Source organism: Ornithorhynchus anatinus, chromosome 3 (genome assembly GCF_004115215.2).
Source record: "Ornithorhynchus anatinus isolate Pmale09 chromosome 3, mOrnAna1.pri.v4, whole genome shotgun sequence".
Taxonomy (NCBI): Eukaryota; Metazoa; Chordata; class Mammalia; order Monotremata; family Ornithorhynchidae; genus Ornithorhynchus; species Ornithorhynchus anatinus.
The window spans coordinates 5,533,611-5,558,882 of record NC_041730.1 but is presented as its reverse complement, the minus strand read 5'-3'; the positions used below and the strand labels follow the sequence as shown (position 1 = coordinate 5,558,882).

Here is a 25,272-nt window from a genome sequence, read left to right as displayed (position 1 = left end):
AGGGGCCGGCGGAGGCCGCTTTCAGTCGGATCCCGGCAGCAGCGGCGGCGGCGGCCTCTTCGTCTCGATCGGCGCCAGCCTCCTCCACCGCTCGTTTCCGGAATCATGGTGAGCGCCGGGGCCCCGGCTGGGGGACGGGACAGGCGGCCAGTGGGGCGGGGTCGCTGTTGGCCTCCTGGGCGCGAAGGAGGGCGGGGGGCGCACGCGCGCGCTCTCTGGCTCGCGCGCCCGAGGTGTAGGGCGGGGGGGGGGGTAGCCACGCGCACAGGCGCGCGCCCCCCTTCCTGACGTGCCCAGCGCTCCAGGGCGGTCGGCGAGGGGACGGGGGGACGGGGGGGGAGGGAGCTGCGCGCCTGCGCGCGAGGGAGCCTGCGCGCGAGGGAACGCGCGCGCGGGGCCGCGTAGCCGGCGTCGCGCGCCGCGGAGGGGGCGGAAGTGGGGGGAGGGAGGGAAAGCGGGCGGGGGCGCGCGCGCGCGCACGATCTCCCCCCCCCCCCCCCTTCCCCGAGCACGAGGCGTCGAGGCCTCAAAAAGCGTTTGGGGCGCGGGGAGAGAAAGGAGAGGGAAAGCGCCAGCGGCCTGGTTTGCCCCACCCAAAAGCCTTTCCTTCCTCCCTCCTTTTCTTGTCCGTTTTCCTCGGGGGCGGGGGTGCCCGCGTGCGGCCTCGAGGACCGGGGATCCTCGAAGTTAAAGGGGTGGAGAGGGAGGGAAGGAGGGAGGGGGCGTCTCTCCCGCCCCCGGAAGGCCGGTCCTGCCCCCGGGGGGGGGGGGGGGGGCGGTGGCGGGTTTGGGGAAGTGAGCGGCGGCGGGGCGGGCCCCGGAAACAACGCCCCGGCCGGCGACGCGGGCTTGTGTAACCGCCCGCGCTCCTCCTCCCCTCCCCCACACCGGGGAAAGCCCCCGGGGCTGGGGGGGGGAGGGGCCGGCCTCCCCGGTGCATCCCCTCCCCCACTCCGGAAGCGGCGGCTTCACGTGGGCCCGGTGGGCTTCCTCTGCAGTTCCTGCGGTGTCCCGGGGCGAGGACCCCACCCCCAACCCGGGAGCGGGCGCCCCTCCGGGACTCCCGTCCGTTAACGGGGACGCCATCCCCGAGCTCCTTCCTCCGCCCCGGGGCTCTGTGGCGGAGGAAGGGTGCAGCGGACACCGCGGGGGCCGTTAAGGACTGCCCTCGCAGGGCTCCAACAGCTGGAGGAGATCACGAAAGAGCGATAAGAGGAGATAACGTTGGGCCCCAGGGTGCCGCCCCCCTGGATTTGGGGGTCCCCTCCCCCCAAGAGCAGCTGCTCCACCCCCAGTCTGGACGGGCAGCGTCAGGTTGAAGGGGGGGATGCATTGGGTGGGCTCCTTTTCTTCCCCTTGATCTCCCTTTCCGCCGGGCACCCTGCACACCATCTTGAGATGTGTCAATTTCATGAGCTAAATGAGGAAGGGGGGGGGGGGTTCTTGGAGCTTCGGTTTTATTGCTCTCTTTCCGGCGCTCTCTCTGTCTCACTCTCACATGTCCCAGATTCTGTAGATTTCTGAAAAGCGGACCCCCTTTTCCAGAACTCCCACCCTCCCCGACCCCTTCGGAGTCACGGAGGGAAGTCGAGATTCGGAAATTCGGGTAGAGGGCTAGGGTGTTGGAAGCAGTCGCAGAAGCCCTTTTGTCTAGTTATAAAATGAACTCGAAAAATGAGCCCCTCCCCACCCCCATAAGACTGGAGGCCACTCGGTTTTTTCTGTTCGCTAATCTTGGACCCTTAATTTTTTTCCCCCCCCCCCACCCCCGGCTAAGAATTCTAGTCTCTAGGAGGGGGTGAGTTGAATGAGGGATATTCAGGCGACCACAGAGGCTGGACTCTATCTCCATCGGGAGCAAAAGGGGACTAGGAGGCAGTGAAGGTAGCAAAAGTTCTCACCTACCAGCGTATAGACACTTCCTGAGAATGATTTCCCCCTCGTAGTCGTGAGCAACTGCGAGTCGTGGTAACTGCCCCGTTGAGCCCTAACCTCAGCCTGGGTGTCAGCGCCCGCCCCGACGAGTAGATCTGGCCCTGGTCCCCGAGAGAGACCAGGCCTCTGGTCTGGAGTTGTGAGCGGGGCCGCCTCCCCCGTGATGCCTTCCAGCTAATGCCTCTTGGGTCCCCGTGGCAGGTCTGGCCCTCGGCCAGCCCCACCCTCCCCTCTGGCACGATCTGTGGGGCGAGGTAGGAGAGGAGTGGTTTGGGGAGACTGGGCTGAAAAGGGGGGAGGGGAGGGGCGTGGGGTGTTTTGGGGCGAGGGGGTCTCCCCCAGAGCATGCAGTGAACCGGCCCCCCCCCCCCCCCCATTCCTACAGGCCTCCGGCGTGGCAGTCTCGGATGGGGTGATCAAGGTGTTCAACGACATGAAAGTGCGCAAGTCGTCAACGCCAGAGGAGGTGAAGAAGCGCAAGAAGGCGGTGCTGTTCTGTCTGAGTGAGGACAAGAAGAACATCGTGCTGGAGGAGGGCAAGGAGATCCTGGTCGGGGACGTGGGGCAGACGGTGGACGACCCCTACGCCACCTTCGTCAAGATGCTTCCGGACAAGGACTGCCGCTACGCCCTCTACGATGCCACCTACGAGACCAAGGAGAGCAAGAAGGAGGACCTGGTGTTCATCTTCTGGTGAGCCGGGGAGGGGTCTGCCCCGTGAGGGCCGGGGGCAAGCCATCCGGGGGGCGGGCCGGGATCGACTCCCAGAGCCCCGGAGGGGCGGCCTGCGGGCAGGTGGGTGCTGTCGACTGGGCACGGGCTCTCCCGTATGGTGCCCTGAACTTCCTCGTTGTCTTCCCAGGGCCCCAGAATGTGCCCCCCTCAAGAGCAAAATGATCTATGCCAGCTCCAAGGATGCCATCAAGAAAAAGCTGACAGGTGAGTGCTTCCGGCCCTAGGGATGCCTGTGGGAAGAGTGTTGTTTGCTCCCCTCCCCCTCTGCCCTTTCTTGGCACACTTAATGCCCCTCCACTCCACCTGCCCCTTGCAGCCTCTTGTCTAGTTTATTAAATCCCCTTTCCTGCCCCCCCCCCCCCCCCCACGACTGCCAACGCAAGTGAGTGTGGGTGTGTGTTATGAGTTCTTCCAACTTTGACCATTCCAGTGGTAAAGATCTTTACATCGTCTCTCACTCCCTGCCCTACCATTCATATGTAAGTAAACACCTTGCTGGGTAGGGCCCAGGCACTTTATCGGGCTATACCAAGTGGGTGCTTCGCAAATCCTGCTTCTACTGCCTTTCAGTCGTTAACCCAGAGAAGCACGGAGCCTAGTAAGAGTAATTACAATCTTAAACGCTCCCTATGTCTGTCACTGTATTAAGCACGGGGGTGGATACCAGGAAATCAGGTCGGACACAGTTCCTGTCCTGCATGGGGCTCAGTCTTAATCCCCATTTTACAGAGGAGGGAACCGAGGCCCAGAGCAATGGAGTGACTCGCCCACGGCCACGCAGCAGACAAGTGATGAGAACCCATACCCTTCTGACTCCCGGGCTGGTGATCTGTCCGCTACGTCAGGAGAGAGTCTGGGCCTGGGAGTCAAAGGAGCTGGTTTCTAATCCCGGCTCTGCCCCTGACCTGCCGTGACCGTGGAGGAGTCATTTCACTTCTGTGGCTCGGTTCCCTCCTCTGTCAAATGGGGATTCTTCGCCCGTTCTCTCTCCGCCTCAACCCGTGAGCCCCGGGTGGGACGGGGACCGATTTCGATCTCAACCACCCCGGCGGCTAATCCGGCGGTATCCGGTGTTTCGCGGATACCATCGCAGAGGTCCTTTATTTCTTCTCCCCAGGGATCAAGCACGAGTTGCAAGCAAACTGCTACGAAGAGGTGAAGGACCGCTGCACTCTGGCAGAGAAGCTGGGGGGCAACGCGGTCATCTCTCTGGAGGGGAAGCCCTTGTGAGCCCCTCCCTTCCCCCACCTCTGTCCCTCCCCTCCTCCCCCTGCCTGGAGCAGCCGAGCGAGCTGGGGGAAAGGCTTCCTGGCCAGACCAAAGGGGCTGGGGGACCCTAGCGTGGGGGAGGGGGGCGGGGAAGCACCAACCCTCGACCCCATTTGCCAAACCCCCTCCCCCCCTTGGCCCCCTATCCCCCTCCCCCAACGGTTCTGGTCTACCCCAGCCCGCTTTTGATTTAATTCCTCTTGGTTGAAGCAGACCAAGTGGGGCCCGCCCCCACCGCCCCCCCACCAGGAAAACCAGGCATGTGGGGAAGGGTCTGTATATTTTTTCTTTTTTTTTTTTTTTAACGATGACCCCTTACCCCACCACATTCCTCCCACCCGTGCTGCCAACTTCTAACCGCAAATAGTGGCTTTGTGCTTGTTCGTTTAGTTCTGTGTATAAATGGAATATTGTCATCACGACCCCTCCCCCACCGGCCGGCTCCTCCCTCCCCCAACCCCCCCCCCCCCCCCCCCGGCCGCTTTTGTGGAAGCAGCACCAGTAAGGAATCGATTTTAAAAAAGAAAAAAAAAGAATAAAAAGGATAGCTGCTTGCTGGGCTCTTCATTTTTTGGTTTTAATTCCCCTCCTCCACCCATTCCCCGACAGTAACAAGGAGAGGTGGTGGAGAGAGATAAAAAAGAGCTTGCTTCTCCACCCCTCTCCAGCCGAACTAAGGAAGAGGGTGGAAGTGCCCGGTAACGTTCCTGAACTTTGTGTTGCGGTGACGCAGGCCGGGTCTCCCGCCGCCTCTGGCCCCGCGGCTCCGGCTCTCCCTCCGAGGACGCCGATCCCACCCAGCCTTTGTCCACTTCCTGGAAGGCGACCGCAACCTTCTCCCCCACCCCATCTCTGTGAAAGGGGGCCGGTGAGAGCCTTCCTGCCCCTCCTCGATCCCTACCCCAGCCCGGTTGGATCCGGGTTCCGGGGAGGGTGGACGGGGCAACCTGCTTACCTGGGGAAGGCGTGGCAGGCACAGGAGGCAGAGCATCCAGCTGGGTGCAAGCCCTCAGACCTTGGACCCGAGTGTCTGGCCCGGCCTGGGGTGGCCCGGCCTGCCTCCTTGCCGTGTTTACTCAGGAGGGTGTGAGCCTCCCGGCTACCTCCCTCCTCCCAGTCACGTCAGCCTGAACTTTACCACCTGCCATCTTGGGAGAGGACTGGGGGGGGGGGGGGGGGCGGGCGGGCGCGGGGAGGTCGGAGTCCAGTCTGCTGCCTGGGTCTGGGCACCTGTTCGGGAGGCAAACCCCGGTGGGTGAGGGCAGAGGAGAAGGTGGGAACGGGAGCCGGGGCTGAGGAAGAAGAGGTAGGGGTGGGGGGCGGCAGCCAGGACCCACCTATTCCTCCACCTGTGTTGGGGATGGGCATAATTACAATTAAGGTTAAGCACTTTCTATGTGCCAAGCACTGTTCTAGGCATTAGGGTAGATACAGTCTTCATCCCCGTTTTACAGGCATGACAGAGGCCCGGGAAAGTGAAGTTCCTCACCCAAGGTCACACAGACAAAGGGTCGAACGGGGATTAGAACCCGGGTCCTTCTGACTCCGGGGCCTGGGCTCTAGCCACTAAGCAACACTGTTTCTAGGCAGGCAGAGGGGTAGGGCGTAAGCCCCAAAGCGGTGGCCAGTCACAGTCTGCTACCCCTCGGGGGTCAGAACTGTGCGGGCTTCTAGTCCTTTCAACTTCACCCCTTATCGCAGGAGGAGGAGCAGCCAGCTGCAAGGAGGCCCTCACTCCAAGCTGGCCAAAGGCAGAGGCGGGCCCCCTGCTCCAACCTGCCCCATGCCACTCTCCATTAGGGGAGAGGGGGTCAAGGGGGCCACCCCCCGCCCCGATTTCTCCTACTGGTTCCCCAGGGCCTGTGGAAGGGGCCAAGCTCCAGCCTGCCCCCCAGGGGGGTGGGCAACCTGAAGCGGGCACAGCCGATGGTCATTCCCACTGCCCCACCTTCCCTCTTCCTGGGATCCTCCGGGCCGGAGCCGCCTCCTAGGGAAGGGATGGGGGCCGGCGGCCGGTGCGCGGAACCCCTGCGCTCCAGTAGCGGTGGATGGGGGGCGGGGGTCGTCCTGGGCTTGGAGGAGGGCAGGATACAGGAGTCTGGAGGCCCTGCTGAGGGGTCCCTGGGAAGCAGGAGTGCCGGGGAGGTGGAGAGAGAGGTCCGTCCCTCGTCCTAAGCCACCGTCCCTGCTTTGTGGTGGAAGTTGCCAACGCAGCAGTGGGGGGGAGGGGGTGTTGCCCCGGCCGCTCTAGGGCTCCCCCTTGAGGGCAAGGAGGGTGGTGCGGAGGAGCATTGTGCTTGCCTGCAAAATGGGGAGAGAAGAGTTTAATTGAGATTCTCCCGGAGCCACCCTTTCCCACCCCCGTCCTCCCTTTCCCACCCCCTCAAAAACCAAAGACCACCTACTCTTCCAGTCACCCGCCCCTTATCACCTTCTCCCACCCTACAGCAGCTGCCCAGAGAGGCGGGGGCTCCTAGCAGAATGGAAAGGGAAAAGGCTAGATCCTCTTAACTGAGAAGCAGCGTGACTCAGTGGAAAGAGCCCGGGCTGGGGAGTCAGAGGTCAGAGGTCCCCGCTCGGCCGCTTGTCAGCTGGGTGACTTCGGGCAAGTCACTTCTCTGGGCCTTAGTTACCTCATCTGTAAAATGGGCATTGACACTGAACCCCACGTGGGACAACCTGAGCACCTTGTATCCTCCCCAGCGCTTAGAACAGTGCTTTGCACATAGTAAGCTCTTAACAAATGGCATTATTATTATTATTATTATTATTATTGTTTAAAAATACTTTTTAAGCATTTACTCTGGCCTAAACCCTGGGGTAGATATAAGCTAGTCAGGCTGGACACAGTCCACTTCCCATATGGGGTTCACAATGTCACTCCCCATTTTAAAGAGAGGAGGGAACAGGCACAGTGAGGTCACTTAATAATTGTGTGGGTATTTGTTAAGCGCTTTCTATGTGCAGAGCGCTGTGGTAGATACAAGCTAATCAGGTTGTCCCACATGAGGCTCACAGTCTGTGTGGCTCAGTGGAAAGAGCCCGGGCTTGGGAGTCAGAGGTCATGGGTTTGAATCCCAGCTCCGCCACTTGTCAGCTGTGTGACTGTGGGCAAGTCACTTCACTTCTCTGGGCCTCAGTTACCTCATTTGTAAAATGGGGATGAAGACTGTGAGCCTCACGTGGGACAACCTGATTACCTTGTAGCTACCCCAAGAACAGTGCTCTTCACATAGTAAGCACTTAAATACCATTATTATTATTATTATTATTATTATTATTAATAATAGGATTTGAAACAGTCCCTGTCCCTCTTGGGACTCCCAGTGTAACAGGGAGGGAAATCAGGTATTGCTCACTGTGGGCAGCCAACGTCTCCGCTAAGTCCCAAGCACTTAGTGCTCGGTGCACAGTAACTGCTCAAAATGAAGCCCAGAGAAGTTAAGCGATTGGCCCGAGGGCCCAGAGCAGGCAGAGCTGGGGTTAGAGTGTTCTTTCCACCAGACCACCCTGCTTCCTTGTTGAGGTTTCCACTGCACCAGCCTGGCGGTGGAGAAAGGGGGTCTCTCTCTCTGTCCCCCGTGGTGGGGTGAGGGGAGAGTTTCGGTACCTTGGCATGCTTGAGTTCCAACTCCGCCAACTCGACGAGATTCTTGCGGAAGGCGGACACGCGGCGGGACTTGAAGTCTGTGAGCTCTGAGCCGGAGAGAGGGGCGGATCATTCGATGGGAGGCAGCGGGCGGGGAGGGGGTTGTGGGGGGGGAAGGGGAGGAGAGGGGCGGTCCTCACCCTGCTTGGCAGAGTCCGACAGGCGCTCGAAGCGCCGGCAGCACAGCTGCTGGTGCGTCTCTGCTGGCTGGACTTCGCGGTTCCTCATTCGGGCCTTGTCCAGGGCCTTGTTGGCGTTCTCGTAGTCGGCCAGAGCCCGCAGACGCCGGTAAAGCAGGTCCTAGAAACCGCGTGCGCATCCGTGTGTGTGTTTGTTTGTTTATCGGCAGAAGACTCTGGAGAAAGTCCCAAGTGCCTGCCCCGAGTCCATGGAACTTCCTCCCTACAGCCCCTCATCTCCTCATTAAGAGCCCCAGGACCAGTCCTCCCGTAGAACTATGCTACTTAATAATAATAATAATAATAATAATAATAATAATGATAACAATCATGATGGTACTGAAGCACCCACTATGTGCCAGACACTGTTTTAAGCGCTGGAGTAGATACGAGATAATCGGGGTGGACACAGTCCCTATCATTCAATAATATTTATTCAATAGTATTTATTGAGGTTTACTATGTGCAGAGCACTGTCCCACACAGGCCTCTCATCCTCAATTCCCATTTTGGACAGGGACCGTGTGTCCCATCCGATTAATTCGTATCTACCCCAGGGCTTAGAGGAGGGTTTTTACACATAGTAAATGCTCAACAAGTATCATAATTATTAAATAGGCAGGGGAGACCCAAAATATGTAATGGGGGGGTTGCTCCCATCTCACCTTGGCGGCCTGAGAGTCTCTCATGTAATATCTGAGCATGTCGGACAGCTTCAGATCCTCATCCGAGGCCACCCGCCCTTCCAGCTTCTGCGGATTAGAGACGGGGTTGAGGGGGGAGGTCTGGTGGCGGATGCCCCCTCACCACTGGCCCTCTGCCCCAAAGGAAGCCAGCACTCACCCGCAGACGCTCAAAGAGCTCAGCCAACTTGAGGAAACTCCTACAGTGGAGAGAAGCACCAGTTACAACTAAGCCCCCGAGGGCAGGCCTTGATAATAATAACAATAATAATAATATTTATGGTATTTAAGCACTATGTGCCAGACACTGTACTAAACACTGGAGTCAGGGGGATACAAGCAAATTGGGTTGTCCCACATGGGGCTCACAGTCTCGATCCCCATTTTACAGGTGAGGTGACAGACACAGAAGTGAAGCGACTTGCCCAAGGTTACAGGGCAGACATGGAGGCAGGATTAGAACCCAGGTCCTTCTGACTCCCAGGCCTGTGCTCTTGTGCCAAGTACTGTAGTAAGCGCTGGGGTAGACAGAGGATTATCAGGTCCCACACAGGGCTCACAGTCCAAGAAGGAAGAACAGGGATTGAACTGCCATTTTGCAGGTGAGGTAACAGGCACAGAGAAGTGAAGTGACTTGCCCAAGGTCACACCGCAGGCAAGTGGAGCCAAGACTAGAACCCAGGTCCCCTGACTTCCAGGCCTGTGCTTTTATACTGGACTCTCCCAAGCATCATATTTATTCATTCAATCATATTTACTGAGTGCTTACTGTGTGCAGAGCACTGTACTAAGTGCTTGGGAGAGCATAATAGAACAATAAACAGACACATTACATTCCCTTCCCATAACGAGCTTACAGTCTAGAGGAATAACTGGGCTTGTTACGGGCAGGGAATGTGTCTGCTTATTGTTCTACTGGATTCTCCCCAGCGCTTAGTACAGCACTTTACACACAGTAAGCACTCAATAAATATGACCGAATGAAAGAATTGAGTTCTCTGGGCCTGTTACATCATCAGACAAGCAGTTAGAGAAGCAGCGCGGCTTAGTGGGAAGAGCACGGGTGTGGGTCAGAGGTCATGGGTTCTAATCCCGGCTCCGCCCCTCGTCAGCTGAGTGACTTTGGGCAAGTAACCACTTCTCTGGGCCTCAGTTCCCTCATCTGTAAAATGGGGATGAAGACTGGGAGCCCCACGTGGGACAGCCTGATCACCTTGTATCCCCCCCAGCGCTTAGAACAGTGCTTCGCACAGAGCAAGCGCTTAACAAAATGCCATCATTACTATTATTATCATCTGTGAAATGGGGATTGAGGCTGTGAGCCCCATATGGGACAGGGACCGCGTCCAACCCAATGTACTGGTAAAGTGCTTAGTACAGTACTTGGCACACAGTAAGCACTTGACAGATACCACCGTTATTTTTACAAACTCTACCGGACTGTGTTTAGTAATAATATTATATAATAATATTAATAATGTTGGTATATGTTAAGCGCTTACTATGTGCCGAGCACTGTTCTAAGCGCTGGGGTAGATACAGGGTAATCAGGTTGTCCCACGTGAGGCTCACAGTTAATCCCCATTTTACCGATGAGGGAACTGAGGCCCAGAGAAGTGAAGTGACTCGCCCACAGTCACACAGCTGACAAGTGGCAGAGCCGGCATTCAAACTCATGACCTCTGACTCCCAAGCCCGTGCTCTTTCCACTGAGCCACGCTGCTTCTCAAGTACAGTGTAGTGTACTATCGTACAGTGCTCTACACCTAAGCGCTCAATAAGTACCACTGAATGACTCTGTTCCTTCCACTCTACCCTGGTTCCATGTGCCAGCTCTTCCCCTGAGAGGGGAGAATGAAGGTGTGGGGGAGGCCGGGGGAGGCGATCACGGCGACGGACGGGGAGTGAGCTCGTTGTGGGCACCGAATGTGTCCGTCGTGCGGTACTCTCCCAAGTGCTTCGCACAGAGTAGGTGCTCAATAAATGGCAGGGATGAACGAGTGCCACCGTCCTGGGGTTATGGGGCCACCTGGCGGCCAGGTGGGGGGAGGGCAGGCTGAATGGGCAAACTGGGCAAACTGGGCAAACTGGGCGACTGGGGGCAGGGGGTGGGCGAGGGGCCGCGGCTCCTCACGTCTTCAGCTGGTTGATCTCCTGCGTGCCCAGGCTGCTCAGCGCGGCCGAGATGGGGATGTAATCCTCGGCCAGACCTGTGCGGAGCGGGCTCACCGTCAGCGACCCCCACCCATCGCCCGCCGGCCCCCCGGGGACCCTCAACCTCGGAGCGGCCGGGGGCCGTGCCTCCCCCACTGCACTGCACCCAGCGGGTGCTCCGATACCCGGCCCCGTCGCCACCGAAAGGGTCTGCCTACTCTTCTAGTGGGCTCGCCCAGTGCTCCGCACAGTCGGCGCTCGAGAGCTGCCGTCGGTTGATCTAGACGGCGACCGCGGCCCGGCGGGGCAGTGAGGCACGATCCTGGGGGGCGGGGAGGGGAGGGATGGGGGGAAGGAGGCGGCCGGGGTGAGCCCACATACACTTGTGTGAACGCATGACGCGGTCGGCACGCAGGCAGGCGTCCCGGATGCGGGTGTGGTATTCCAGCAGGAACGTCCGCTCGTGCTCAAAGAAGTCATCCACTTCCTGGCGGGAGGCGGGGGGATGCGGCGCCGTTGGAGCTGGGCCGCCCACCCCCGCAAGCCTCCCCGACACCCCAGGCCGGGAGCCACGTCTTGTACCGGCGAGTCGGTGTGGGGGGCGATGCTCCGGCGTAGACTCCCCCTCCCCGTCTTGCTCCCCTCGCTCACCTTGAGGCCCGACACGCCCGTGATCAGGGCCTCGTGGCCGACTTGACGATGTTCCTCAGGAATCCTCCCAGCAGCTCCTTGCGGTTCTTCCCTCGCACGCTCAGCTGGGTGGAAAAGGGGATGAGCCGAGGGGGATCACCTCTGCTTCCCCGCGCCCCCGTAATCAGACCTTCCTCCGCCCGCTGCCTCGCCCCCGACGGCCAGAGCCGAGAGGCAGGAGGCGGGAAGTCACTCCCAGGGCAGCCCGTTTTGGCTCCCAGATCTCTGTCCCCTCGGGGATCCGGCCACCCTTCCGCTCCATCCCCGCTCCCGGGAAGCCTCATGGCCCCTCTGGCTTCTCCCGGGACTCCCCGGGACGCCCTCCGGGCGGCTGCCTCCCACTCACGTCCTGGCCGTATTCCAAGAAGACGTAGAGGTTGTGGTCGCGCCGCAGGGTGGGATGGGCTGCCAAGCGCTGGAGGAACACCTCGTGCATGGCCACCGTCTTCTTGAAGATGGCCAGGTACTCCCTGAGTGGGGGGTGGGGACGGAGGAGGAACGGCAGGCTCAGAGGGCCCAGCTGACTACTCTCCCCAGCCCCGCTTCTCTTTTCAGAATAATAAGAATAATAATGGTGGAATTTAGGCGATTACTACGTGCCAGACACTGTACTAGACTGTAAGCTCATTGTGAGCAGGGAATGCGTCCGTTACATTGTACTCGCTCAAGTGCTCAGTCCAGGGCTCTGCACAAAGTAAGCACTGAATTAGAAAAGTGGACAGAGCACGGGACTGGGAGTCAAAAGATCATGGGTTCTAATCCCTGCTCCGCCACTTAATGTTAATGTTGGTGCTTGTTAAGCGCTTACTATGTGCAGAGCACTGTTCTAAGCACTGGGGTAGATACAGGGTCATCAGATTGTCCCACATGAGGCTCACAGTCTTAATCCCCATTTTTACAGATGAGGTAACTGAGGCACAGAGAAGTTAAGTGACTTGCCCACAGCCACACAACTGATAAGCGGTGAAGCAGGGATTTGAACCCATGACCTCTGACTCCCAAGCCTGGGCTCTTTCCACTGAGCCACGCTGCTTCTCTTATCTACTTGGCTGCTGTATGATGTTGGGTAGGTCACTTCACTTCTCTGGGCCTCAGTTCCCTCATCTGTAAAATGGGGATTGAGATTGGGAGCCCCGTGTGGGACAGGGGCTGTGTCCAATCCCATTTCCTTGTAGCCACCCCAGTGCTCAGTACAGTGCCTGGCACACAGTAAGCACTGAAAAAATACCATAATTATTATTATACTCTTATACTGTCCTCTCCCAAGCACTCAGTCCAGTGCTCTGCACAAAGTAAGTGCTCAATAAATACAACCGACTAAATACGACTGATTGACTACTAAGCGCTAGGGTAGTTACAAGGTAATCGGGTTGGACACAGTCCCTGTCCCACATAGAGCTCACAGTCTGAATGCCATCTTACAGATGAGGGAACTGAGGCACAGAGAAATTAAGTGATTTGCCCAAGGTCACACAGCATACAAGCGGCAGAGCTGGGGTGAGAACCCAAGTCCTTTTGACTCCCGGGTCGGTCTTCTATCCACTAGGCCGTGCTGAGGCTTGAATAATAATTATGGTTTTTGTTAAACACTTACTATGTGCTAGGCACTGTTCTAAGCATGGGGTAGATAGAGGTCTGTAAAATGGGGATTAAGACTGTGAGCCCCACGTGGGACAACCTGATTCCTCTGTGTCTACCCCAGCGCTTAGAACAGTGCTCTGCACATAGTAAGCGCTTAACAAATACCAACATTATTATTATCAGGTTGGACACAGTCCCTGTCCCACGTGGGGCGCTCAGCCTCAATCCCCATTTTCCAGGTGAGGTAACTGAGGCACAGAGAAGTGAAATGACTTGCCCAAGGTCACATCGGAGCCAGGTGGCAAAGCCAGGCTTAGAACCCGTGACCTTCTGACTCTCGGGCCCTGCGCAATGACACAATCCCTGACCTCAAAGAGCTTCCAGTCCAGTGGTGATATTTACTGAGCATCCACTGAGGGCAATCCTGGGCATTAGTTCGGTGCTTTGCACATAGTAAGCACTCAATAAATACGACTGAATAAATGGAATGAATACCTATTCTCCCTCCTACTTAGACTGTGAGCCCCATGTGGGACAAGGTCTGTATCCAACCTGATTATTTAGTATCTACTCCAGTGTTTAGTTCAGTGCTTGGCACAGAGTAAGCGCTTAACAAGTATCATTGGAAAGAAAAAATCCTGAGGGGGCAGGGCACCAACAAGGCCGGGGCGGGGACAGAACTGCCGATGAGCAAGTCACGTCACTTCTCCGGGCCTCAGTTACCTCATCTGTAAAATGGGGATGAAGACTGCGAGCCCCGTGTGGGGCAGGGACCGTGTCCAACGCGATTAACTTGGATCTATCCCAGCGCATAGTACAGTGCTCGGCACATAGTAAGCGCTTATCCAATACCATTAAAAAAAATGGGGAGGGGGTGGAGGGGAGGGTCTCAGCGACACTCACCCCTCCAGTTCCTGTTTCATCTTGGCAAACTCTTCTCGGGTGACAGAGCTGTCCCCTTCCCCCAATTTCTGAAGCTTTTCCCGGGAGACCTCAAAGTCTGGTTTCGGTGGAGCCGGGGGAATCTGGCCGAGACAAGACAAGGAGTGATGATGATAATATTAATAACTGTGCCATCTGTTAAGCACCTAGTATGTGCCAAGCACTGTACGAAATGCTGGGATAGACACAAGATCATCAGGTCCCAGCTATGGCTCACAGGTCTAAATAGCAGGGAGAAGAGGTACCGAATCCCCATTTTTGCAGTGAGGGAACCGAAGCCCAGAAAAGTGAAATGATTCGCCCGAGGTCACGCAGCAGGCAAGTTGGGCAGCCGGCAATCGAACCCAGGTCCTCTGACTCCCAGGCCCGGGCTCTTTCCACTAGTCCACGAGGTCTGCTGTGTGACCTTGCACAAGTCATTTCGCTTCTCTGGGCCTCAGTTATCTCATCTGTAAAATGGGGTTTAAGAATGTGAGCCCCACGTGGGACGGGGACTGTCCAACCCCATCGAGATCGACCTGTATGTACCCCAGTGCTTGGCATACAGTAAGCACTTAACAAGTACCATCATAATAATAACAAAGGGGCCGAGAGAAGGTCCGGGTCATCGTAGATTCTCTTCGTTCCTGTGGTCGCCCCGCTCCCCTCCCTTCCCCAGGACGACCCCTCCTTCTCAAGTCAGCCCCCGGGGCCCCGGTCCGTCCGCGCCCCGATCTCTGGCCCTGTGCCCCTCCGCCCCAGCGACGCCTCACGATGATGCCGGCGTAATCCTGGTTGTCCGTGTAGGCGTCGTGCAGCCAGATGAACTCTTCGTGCTGGCGTACCACTGAGAACTCGGCCTGAGCAAAGTGCGGCAGGCAGCTCTGAAACCCAGAGAGATCCCCGCCATCAGAGACACCCCCCAAAAATCATACACACTCTCATGCCCCGAAGGACCCACATTCGCTCCCCAAAACGATCGTACTCTCCCAAGTCCTTAGTACACAGTAAGCGCTCAATAAACGCAACTGAATGAATGAATCCTCTTTCAGAATCTACCGATTCCGTTATATTGTCCTCCTCCAGACTCTTAATACAGTGCCCTCCGCAAAGTAAGTACTCAAATAGTGACAATAATAAGTGTTTCGTTGAGTGCTTACTATGTGCCAAGCACTGGAGTAGATACAAGATCATCAGGTTGGACATCCCACGTGGCTCAGTCTAAAGAGCCCGGGCTTGGGAGTCAGAGGTCGTGGGTTCTGATCTCGGCTCGGCCACTTGTCAGCAGGGTGACTTGGGGCAAGTCACTTAACTTCGCTGTGCCTCAGTGACCTCATCTGTAAAATAGGAATTAAGACTGTGAGCCCCACGTGGGACAACCTGATTACCTTGTATCCCCCCAGCGCTTAGAGCTTGGCACATAGTAAGCGCTTAACAGATACCATATTATTATTATTATGATATCCCACATGGAGCCGCTAGCCTTAATCCCCATTTTGCAGATGAGGAAACCGAGGTCCAGAGAAGTGAAGTGATTTGCCCAGGTCACACAGCAGGGCTGAGCCCATGCTCTTCCCACTACCTCATGTTGTTTTCACTGATTGATAATAATAATAGTAGTATTTGTTAAGCCCTTACTATGCGCCAGGCACTGTACTAGATATTGGGATAGAAACCAGATAATCAGGTTGGACACAGTCCCTGTCCTATGTGGAGTTCTCAGTTTAAATAGGAGGGAAAATAGGTAGTGAATCCCCGTTTCACAGATGAGGAAACTGAATCCCAGAAAAGTGACTTGCCCAAGATCTCACGAGAAGCAGTGTAACTTAGTGGAAAGAGCCCGTCCCTGGGAGTCATAAGGTCCTGGATTCTAATCCCAGCCCCATCTGTCTGCTCTGGGTCCTTGGACAAGTCACTTGTTGCTGTTGTTCTTGTCTGTCTCCCCCGATTAAACTGTAAGCCCGTCAAAGGGCAGGGACTGTCTCTGTTACTGATTTGTCCATTCCAAGCGCTTAGTACAGTGCTCTGCACATAGTAAGCGCTCAATAAATACTATTGAATGAATGAATGAACCAACTTCTCTGTGCCTCAGTTACCTCACTTGTAAAATGAGGATGAAGAGCATGAGCCCCATATAGGACACAGACTGGGCCCAACCTGATTAACTTGTATCTACCCCAGCGCTTAAAACAGTGCTCGGCAACTAGCATGAGCTTAATGAGTACCACAATTTGAATTTATCTTTATCTCCTAAAGCAAGCTGGTTGATGAGACCTGTGCTCTTTCCACTAAGCCACCCCGCTTCTCCCACCTCTCTCTGGGCTCTGGTGGAGGTTCCCTCCCAAGGTCCATTGTTTAGACCAGGGCTGAGGGCCAGCGTACCTGGCCTGGGGGGTCGGGGAGGGTTCTGGGGGGCTCCCAGAGTGAAGAGGGGAGACCCGCTGGATCGGGGACAGGCTGCTAGACTCTCAGGCCCTGGGGTCGCTCCTGCTCTCCAAGGAGGCGAGCGATGGCAAGCAAAAGGATCCCCGGTGGGAGGGGAGGGAGCCCGCGACCGGCAGAAGTCGACTCCCGCTGCCCGGGAGCCTCACCTTGGTCTGGACGGTGAATTTCACCCTGTCCCGCTCGCTCACGGCATCGGAGATCTCCACCTGCAGCAAGCTGTCTCCCTGCAGGTCCACCGTCACGGAGCACGGCTGGCCGGGGGGAGGGAGGCAGAGAAAAAGAAGAATAATTATTTTATGGCATTCGTTAAGTGCTTACTATGGGCCAAGCACTGTTGTAAGCACGGGGGTAGATACAAGGTAATCAGGTCCCTGTTCCAAATGGGGCTCACAGTCTTAATCCCCATTTTACAGATGAGGTAACAGACACAGAGAGGTTCAATGACTTGCCCAAAGTCACCCAGCAGACAGGTCACTTCTGAGCAGCCAGTCAACGGTCTCGGGCCTCACTGTGGAGGGTGGAAAAGGCTCCACCTGCCCCCTTCTCCTTCCCTGGGTTCTTCTCATTCATTAATTCAATCAGATTTACTGAGCGCTTACTGTGTGCAGAGCACTGTACTAAGCACTTGGGAGAAGACAGAATAATAAACAGACAATATCTTGGTTCCTGGTTCTGGGACCACCTGCCCACCCTAGTCAAGCCCGTCCACTCCCCTCGCCAACTGGCACTGGTTCCAGGACGTTCCGAGCACCCTCCAGTCGGGGAAGATGGAGAGGGTGAGCTCGGGCCTGCTGGGAATAATAATAATGATGATATTTGTTAAGTGCTTACTATGTGCCAGGCACAGTACTAAGCACCGGGGTGGTTATAAGCAAATCGCGTTGGACGCAGTCTATACCCAACGTAGGGCTCACAGTCTCAACCATCATCACAAGTAGTCTGCCAGAGAAGCAGCGTGGCTCAGTGGACAGAGCACAGGCTTGGGAGTCAGAGGTCAAGGGTTCTAATCCCGGCTCCACCACTTGTCAGCTGTGTGACTTTGGGCAAGTCACTTAACTTCTCTGAGCCTCAGTTCCCTCATCTGTAAAATGGGGATCAAGACTGTGAGCCCCACGTGGGACAACCTGATCACCTTGTATCCCCTCAGCATTTAGAACAGTGCTTTGCACATAGTCAGCGCTTAACAAATGCCATCATTATTATTTTCCAGATGAGGTAACTGAGGCACAGAGAAATGAAGCGACTTGCCCAAGGTCACACGGCAGACAAGTGGCAGAGCCGGGACTAGATGACTCCCAGGCCCATGCTCTATCCACGACACCATGCCGCTCTCCAAGAGTTTATTACAGGTCAGCGCAACTCGGGGCCCCCGAGGATTGACGCGTGGACTACAGGAGTGCTGCCCCCGGCTTCCACAGCCCTAGTGGGTCATTCATTCAATCGAATTTATTAAGCGCTTTCTCTGTGCAGAGCACTGTATTAGGGCTTGGGAGAGTGCGATACAACAATAAAGGCTGACAATCCCTGCCCACAACAAGCTCACAGTCTAGAGGTGAGGAGACAGACATCAACACAAATAGACATCAGTACAAATAAATAAAATTACAGATAAATAAATTATAGTGATTGGCACTGTATCGCCTGCGAAGCAGGACAGAGCTTCCCCTGGGCATGCTAACTCCTTCTCGCTCCAACCCGGCCCGTACGCTTCACTCTTTTCACACTTGATTTGCCCCCTTTACTCACCCCCCTCCTCAGCCCCACAGCCCTTATATCCATATCCATCATTTATTTATTTCTATTAATTGTCTGTCTCCCCCTCTACACTGAAAGCTCTTTGTGGACAGGGAGAGGGTCTATCAGCCGTTATATTGGACTTACCCAAGCGCTTAGTACACATAGTGAGTGCTCAAATAAGATTGACTGATTGATGGATTAACACCAGCCTGTTCACCGGGCTTCCATCTCCTCTCCCTCGTCAACAACCCCCCTAGGTCACGTCCTCCCTCCAGCATTGAGCTCCCTCCCCCACCATATCTGATAGACCATTGCTCTCCCCATCTTCCAAGCCCTCCTAAAATAATCACTTTTTTAAAAAACAGTATTTGTTAAGCGCTTACTATATGCCAGGCACCCTATAAGCACTCGGGCAGGTACAAAAGTTAGGCTGGACACAGTGCACGTCCCATACGGGCTCCCCATCTTAATCCCTATTTTTCATATGAGGAAACTGAGGCCCAGAGAAATGAAGTGACCCACCCAGGGCCACAAAGCAGACAAGTGGTGGAGCCGGGATTAGAACCCAGTCCTTCTGACTCCCAGGCCCGTGCTCTATCAACTAGGCCAGGCTGCTTCTCTCCTCCAGGAAGCCTTCCCTTACTAACCTCTCATTTTACCCCCCATTCTCCCTCCATTCTGCCTCACTGAAGCACTCTGGGTGGGTACCCTCTAAAAACTTAGGTACGTACTTCACCCCCACAACACTTAGGTGCATATTTTTATACTTGGTTGTTTCTCCTACCTGCAATTTTTTTAATAATAATAATGTTGGTATTTGTTAAGCGCTTATTATGTGCAAAGCACTTTTCTAAGCGCTGTGGTAGATACAGGGTCATCAGGTTGTCCCACATGAGGCTCACAGTCCCAATCCCCATTTTACAGATGAGGTAACTGAGGCCCAGAGAAGTAAAGTGACTTGCCCACAGTCACACAGCTGACAAGTAAAAGAGCCGGCATTCAAACCCATGACCTCTGACTCCCAAGCCCATGCTCTTTCCACTGAGCCACATCCCCCCAACTAGATCAATCATATTTATTGAGCGCTGACTATGTGCAGAGAGTACAATATAACGGAGTTGCTTGACGCATTTCCTGCCCATAAGGAGCTTACAGTCTAGAGAGGGATACACACAAAATGCTGGGGGACTGAGGGAGGGGTGAATAAAGACTGCACGGCCTAGTGGCTAGAACCCGATCCTGGGAGCCAGAAGGACATGGGTTCCAATCCTGGCTCTGCCACTTGTCTGCTGTGTGACCTTGGACAAGTCGCTTCACTTCTCTGGGCCTCAGTTACTTCATCTGTAAAATAGGGGATGAAGACTGTGAGCCCCATGTAGGACAGGGACCGTACCCAATCCGATTTGCTTGCATCCACCATGGCGCTTAGTAGAGTGCCTGGCACACAGCAAGCGCTTAGCAAATACCACAGTTATTATTACTGCTATTATTATTGTCTGCTGTGTGACCTTGGGCAAGCCGCCTCACTTTTCTGGGCCTCAGCTACTTCATCTGTAAAATGGGCATGAAGACTGTGAGCTCCATGTGGGACAGGGACCGTGTCCGACCTGATCAGCTTGTATCTACCCCGGCGCTTAGAACCGGGCTTGACACATAGTAAGCACAAATACCATGATTATTAGTATTATTATTATTATTAGTGCAAGGGCGATTGTATGCTAGAATGAATGCTCCTCGAGGGCAGATATCGTGCGTACTAATTCTCTTTTATTGTACTGCAGCTGTGTACCACAGCACTGAGACAAACTATTTTGTTTCAATACCTAAAACAAGACAGGCTTAGATGGGGCCCATCCTTGCATCTAATAAGTGTGATTATTTCTCTGAAATCCTTGTACATAATATCCCGGCTGGATTATTGTGTCAGCCTTCTCTCTGTTCTCCCTTCCTCCTGTCTCTCCCCGCTCCAGTCTATTCTTCATTCCGCTGCCCGGATCATCTTTCTACAGAAACGCTCTGGGCATGTCACCACCCCCTCCTCAAAAATCTCCAGTGATTGCCTATCAATCTCCATATCAAACAAAAACTCCTACCTATTGGCTTTAGAGCTCTCCATCACCATCATCTTACCTCACCTCCCTTCTCTCCTTCTACATCGCAGCCCGCACACTCCGCTCCTCCGGTCCACTAACCTTCTCACTGTGCCTCCATCTCACCTGTCTCACCTCCGACCCTTGGCCTATAATATTAATAATAATGTTGGTATTTGTTAAGCGCTTACTATGTGCCGAGCACTGTTCTAAGCGCTGGGGTAGACACAGGGGAATCAGGTTGTCCCACGTGGGGCTCACAGTCTGCATCCCCATTTTACAGATGAGGTAACTGAGGCACCGAGAAGTTAAGTGACTTGCCCACAGTCACACAGCTGACAAGTGACCGAGCCGGGATTCGAACCCATGACCTCTGACTCCAAAGCCCGTGCTCTTTCCACTGAGCCACGCTGCCTGTGGCCTAGAACGCCCTCCCTCCCTCTCTCCTCAAATCCGCCAATCACTCTTCCCCCCTCCAAAGCCCTACTGAAGGCTCACCTCCTCCAAGAAGCCTTCCCAGACTACATCACCTTTCCCTCAGCTCCCCCTCCTTTCCATGTCACCCTGACTCCCTTTGCTCTTCCCCACCACGCCCCCAGCACTTATGTATATATCTATAGTTCTGTTTATTTATAATGATGCCTGTTTATTTATTTTGATATCTGTCTCCCCCCTTCTTGACCGCAAGCCCGTCATGGGCAGGGATTGTCTCTCTTCACTGCTGAATTGTACCTTCATGCATTTTACAGTGCTTTGTACACAGTAAGTGCTCAAAAAATATGAATAAATTAATGAAAGGGACAGGGACATTATCTGACCTAATTAACAAATATCTACCCCAGTGCTTAGAATGGTGTTCGACACACAGTAAGGGCTTAACAAATACTACAAAAAACCCACCAAGTATTTTATCTGTGCAATGTAAAACTCGCTAGTGGCTCTTCAACCCAGGTAACTGTTCACTTGGCATCTCGCCTTCCTCCATGATGCCTTCCCTGACTAAGCCCTCCTTTCCTCTCCTCCCACTCCCTTCTGCATCACCTTTTATTCACCTCCCCCTCCCAGCCCCGCAGCACTTATAATAATAATAATGATGGTATTTGTTAAGCGCTTACTATGTGCAGAGCACTGTTCTAAGCGCTGGGGTAGACACAGGGGAATCAGGTTGTCCCACGTGGGGCTCACAGACTTCATCCCCATTTTACAGATGAGGTAACTGAGGCACAGAGAAGTGAAGCGACTTGCCCACAGTCACACAGCTGGCAAGTGGCAGAGCCGGGATTTGAACTCATGACCTCTGACTCCAAAGCCCGGGCTCTTTCCACTGAGCCACGCTGCTTCTCTATGTCCCTATCTGTCATTTTATTGACCTCTATTAACGTCTTTCTCCCCCCTACACTGCAAGCTTGTTGTGGGCAGGGAATGTGTCTGTTGTATTGTTATACTGTACTCTACCAAGCACTTAGTACAATGCTTTGCACGCAGTAAGTGCTCAATAAATACAACTTAATGGATGAATGAATGAACAGATGACTCTCCTTGCTGGTCTCCTGCAGGGCCAAGTATAGACTTTCTGGGCCCGGGAGCACTGAATTTGGTGTTTACACACAACAGATTAGACACTTTAATAAAGATACAATAATAGAGAGAGGGAGGGGAGGAGGAGGAGAAGAGGGAGAAGGAGGAGAGAGTGGTGGGGGAAGAGATGGGGGTGAAGGGGCAGGGGAGGAGAGGAGAGGAAGGGAAGAGGAGGGGAAGGAGGAGGAGAGGAGGAGAAGAGGAAGGAGGAGAAGAAGGAGGAAGAGAAGAGGGAGGAGGAAAATGGGGGGGGGGGAGAGATGGGGGAGAAGGGGCAGGACAGGAAAGGAAGGAAAGAAGGGGAGGAGGAAGGGGAGGAGGAAGGGGAGGAGGAAGGGGAGGAGGAAGGGGAGGAGAAGAGGGAGGAGGAAAATGGGGGGGAAGAGGTAGGATAGGAGAGGAAGGGAAGAAGGGGAGAAGAGGTGGGGAGAAGGAAAGGGAGGAGGAGGAGGAGGAAGAGACAGGGTGGGGGGAAGAAGCAGCGTGGCTCAGTGGAAAGAGCCTGGGCTTCAGAGTCAGAGGTCATGGGTTCTAATCCCAGCTCTGCCGCTTGTCCGCTGGGTGACTTTGGGCAAGTCACTTCACTTCTCTGTGCCTCAGTTCCCTCATCTGTAAAATGGGGAAACCCCATGTGGGGCAGCCTGATAACCTTATACACTCCCCCCCAGAGCTTAGAACAATGCTTCGCACATAGTAAGCACTTAACAAATGCCATTACTATTATTATTATTATTATTATTAGATACGGGAGAAGGGGCAGGATAGGAGAGGAAGGGAAGAAGGGGAGAAGGGGTGGGGAGGAGGAGAAGAAAGGGAGAAGGAAGAGATGGGGAGAAGGGGCAAAGAGGAAGGGGAGAAGGAATGCGGAGAAAGGGGAGAAGGGATGCAGAGGAAGGGGAGAAGGGGCAGGGAGGAGAGGAAAGGGAGAGAGGGACCAGGCGACCACAGTGACAACCACAGATTAATTTGCACCCCTTGTCCCTGGAAAGGTGCAAGGTGTTTGCCATTTGCTTGCTTTAATATTCCTCCCTCTTCCTGCTGCTCCCCTCCTCTGTACCCCTTCCCTCCCCATCCCAGGTCCCGCACCCAAACTCAAGACCCTCCTCACAGGTCTGGGGTCCCTGGGGACTGGCCTCCTTCTGGCCTTTGGATTTGCACCCTCCAGTCACCTCTCAGTCCCACAGCACTTATGTCCATAGCTGCCATTTTATCTATAATAAATAATAATTATATAATATATAGTAATATAATAATAATGGCTGTCTTCCCCTCTAGACTCTAAGCTCCTCATGGGCAGGGAACGTGACTACCAACTCTGTTATACTTTACTCTCCAAAGTGCTTAGTACAGTTTTCTGCACACAGTAAGCACTCGATGAATACCACTGGTTGATTTAATCCCCTCAAAAGACAGCTAGGTCTGTCAGCTTGGGGAAGGCCAACTTTTCTCTTGTTATATAATTGTGTTATATTGTACTCTCCCAAGCGTTTAGTACAGTGCACTGCACACAGTTCGTATTCAATCAATATAATTGATTTTCTCCTGTTGGCATCCCTCCCCAACCAGATTCAACCATTAGCCACCCCTTCTCTATGATAGAACCACTTTATAAAAAAAAAAAGACAGTTATAGTCTTCTAGAGTGTAAGCTCATCGTGGACAGGGAATGGGTCTGCTAATTCTGTTGTACTGTCCTCTCCCAAGTGCTTAGGGCAGGGCTCTGTACATAGTGATCATAAATAGGAATGATTGATTTGTTAAGCACTATGTGCCACACGCTGTACTAAGCACTGGGGTAGATACAAGCTATTCACATCGGACACAGTCCATGTGCCACATGGGGGTCGCAGAGAGAAGCAACATGGCTCAGTGGAAAGAGCCCGGGCTTAGGAGTCAGAGGTCATGGGTTCTGGACAGTGCCTTGCACATAATAAGCGCTTAACAAACACCAACATCATCCTCATCATGACCCTGTCTCTCCCCCAGCGCTCAGAACAGTGCCCTGCACATAGTAAGTGCTTAACAAATACCCACATTATTATTATTATTAAAATGGGGATGAATCCTGTGAGCCTCACGTGGGCCAACCTGATGACCCTGTCTCTCCCCCAGCGCTTAGAACAGTGCTCTGCACATAGTAAGCGCTTAACAAATAACATCATCATCATGACCCTGTCTCTCCCCCAGCGCTTAGAACAGTGCTCTGCACATAGTAAGCGCTTAACAAATAACATCATCATCATGACCCTGTCTCTCCCCCAGCGCTTAGAACAGCGCTCTGCACATAATAAGCGCTTAACGAACACCAACATCATCATCATCATGACCCTGTCTCTCCCCCAGCGCTTAGAACAGCGCTCTGCACATAATAAGCGCTTAACGAACACCAACATCATCATCATCATGACCCTGTCTCTCCCCCAGCGCTTAGAACAATGCCCTGCACATAGTAAGCGCTTAACACATACCAACATCATCCTCATCATGACCCTGCCTCTCCCCCAGCGCTCAGAACAGTGCCCTGCACAGTGTAAGCGCTTAACAAACACCATCATCATCATCCTCATCATGACCCTGCCTCTCCCCCAGCGCTCAGAACAGTGCCCTGCACAGTGTAAGCGCTTAACAAACACCATCATCATCATCCTCATCATGACCCTGCCTCTCCCCCAGCGCTCAGAACAGTGCCCTGCACAGTGTAAGCGCTTAACAAACACCATCATCATCATCCTCATCATGACCCTGCCTCTCCCCCAGCGCTCAGAACAGTGCCCTGCACATAGTAAGCGCTTAACAAACACCATCATCATCCTCATCATGACCCTGTCTCTCCCCCAGCGCTTAGAACAGCGCCCTGCACATAGTAAGCGCTTAACAAACAGCAACACGATGAGGCTTGTGACGCCCCTGCGGCAGCGCGCGCGGGCCCGGCCGGTCCTGGGGGCGCGCCCCGCTTTTACCTCACGGTCCTGGGGGCGCGCCCCGCTTTTACCTCACGGTCCTGGGGGCGCACCCCGCTTTTACCTCACGGTCCGGCGCCGTTCCTTGGTTTTCCTCCATCACGGCTCGCCTCACCCCCGCCGCCCCTCGGTTCTCCTCACGTCAATGGAGGTGAGGGAAAGGAAGGCCTCGACGGCCCGCGCCCCTCCCCCTCCCCGTCACCTGCCCCAAGGCGCGCTCCCGCCCGGCGCCTCCTCTGATTGGACGCCAGCCTGGACCTCTGCCTCCCATTGGCTGAACCCCATGCCACTCAACCCTCGAATCCCCGCCCCCCCCCGGTGGGAGGGAAACCTGAGAGTGGCCGGGGACAAAAGGAAAATCCGGCATGGAGTTTCCCGGAGCGGAGGACCACATAATAATAATTATGTTGGTATTTGTTAATAATAATAATAATAATAATGTTGGCATCTGTTAAGCGTTTACTATGTGCAGAGCACTGTTCTAAGCGCTGGGGGAGATACAGCGTAATCACATTGTCCCATGTGAGGCTCACAGTCTTCATCCCCATTATACAGATGAGGTAACTGAGGCACAGAGAAGTGAAGTTGGTATTTGTTAAGCGCTTACTGTGTGCAGAGCACTGTTCTAAGCGCTGGGGGAGATATAAGGTAATCAGGTTGTCCCACG

General features: G+C 54.6%; 2 protein-coding genes across 2 annotated transcripts; one reads left to right on the top strand and one right to left on the bottom strand.

Annotated features, from left to right (window-relative positions):
* On the top strand, nt 1-4,484 carry CFL1 (cofilin 1). The gene is made up of 4 exons (XM_029060501.2): nt 1-108; nt 2,321-2,628; nt 2,798-2,874; nt 3,788-4,484. Exons 1-4 carry the CDS (start codon nt 106-108, stop codon nt 3,898-3,900), a joined length of 501 nt encoding a protein of 166 aa, XP_028916334.1. The 5' UTR covers nt 1-105; the 3' UTR covers nt 3,901-4,484.
* On the bottom strand, nt 4,326-24,796 carry SNX32 (sorting nexin 32). Its single transcript, XM_029060500.2, is given in 14 exon segments — nt 4,326-6,240; nt 7,550-7,635; nt 7,729-7,888; nt 8,433-8,519; nt 8,611-8,650; nt 10,585-10,660; nt 10,986-11,091; nt 11,256-11,290; nt 11,293-11,359; nt 11,641-11,764; nt 13,779-13,900; nt 14,570-14,680; nt 16,388-16,492; nt 24,670-24,796. Coding segments are annotated over 14 exon segments (1,209 nt in total). The 5' UTR covers nt 24,706-24,796; the 3' UTR covers nt 4,326-6,186.
* Nucleotides 24,797-25,272: the final 476 nt, after the last annotated feature.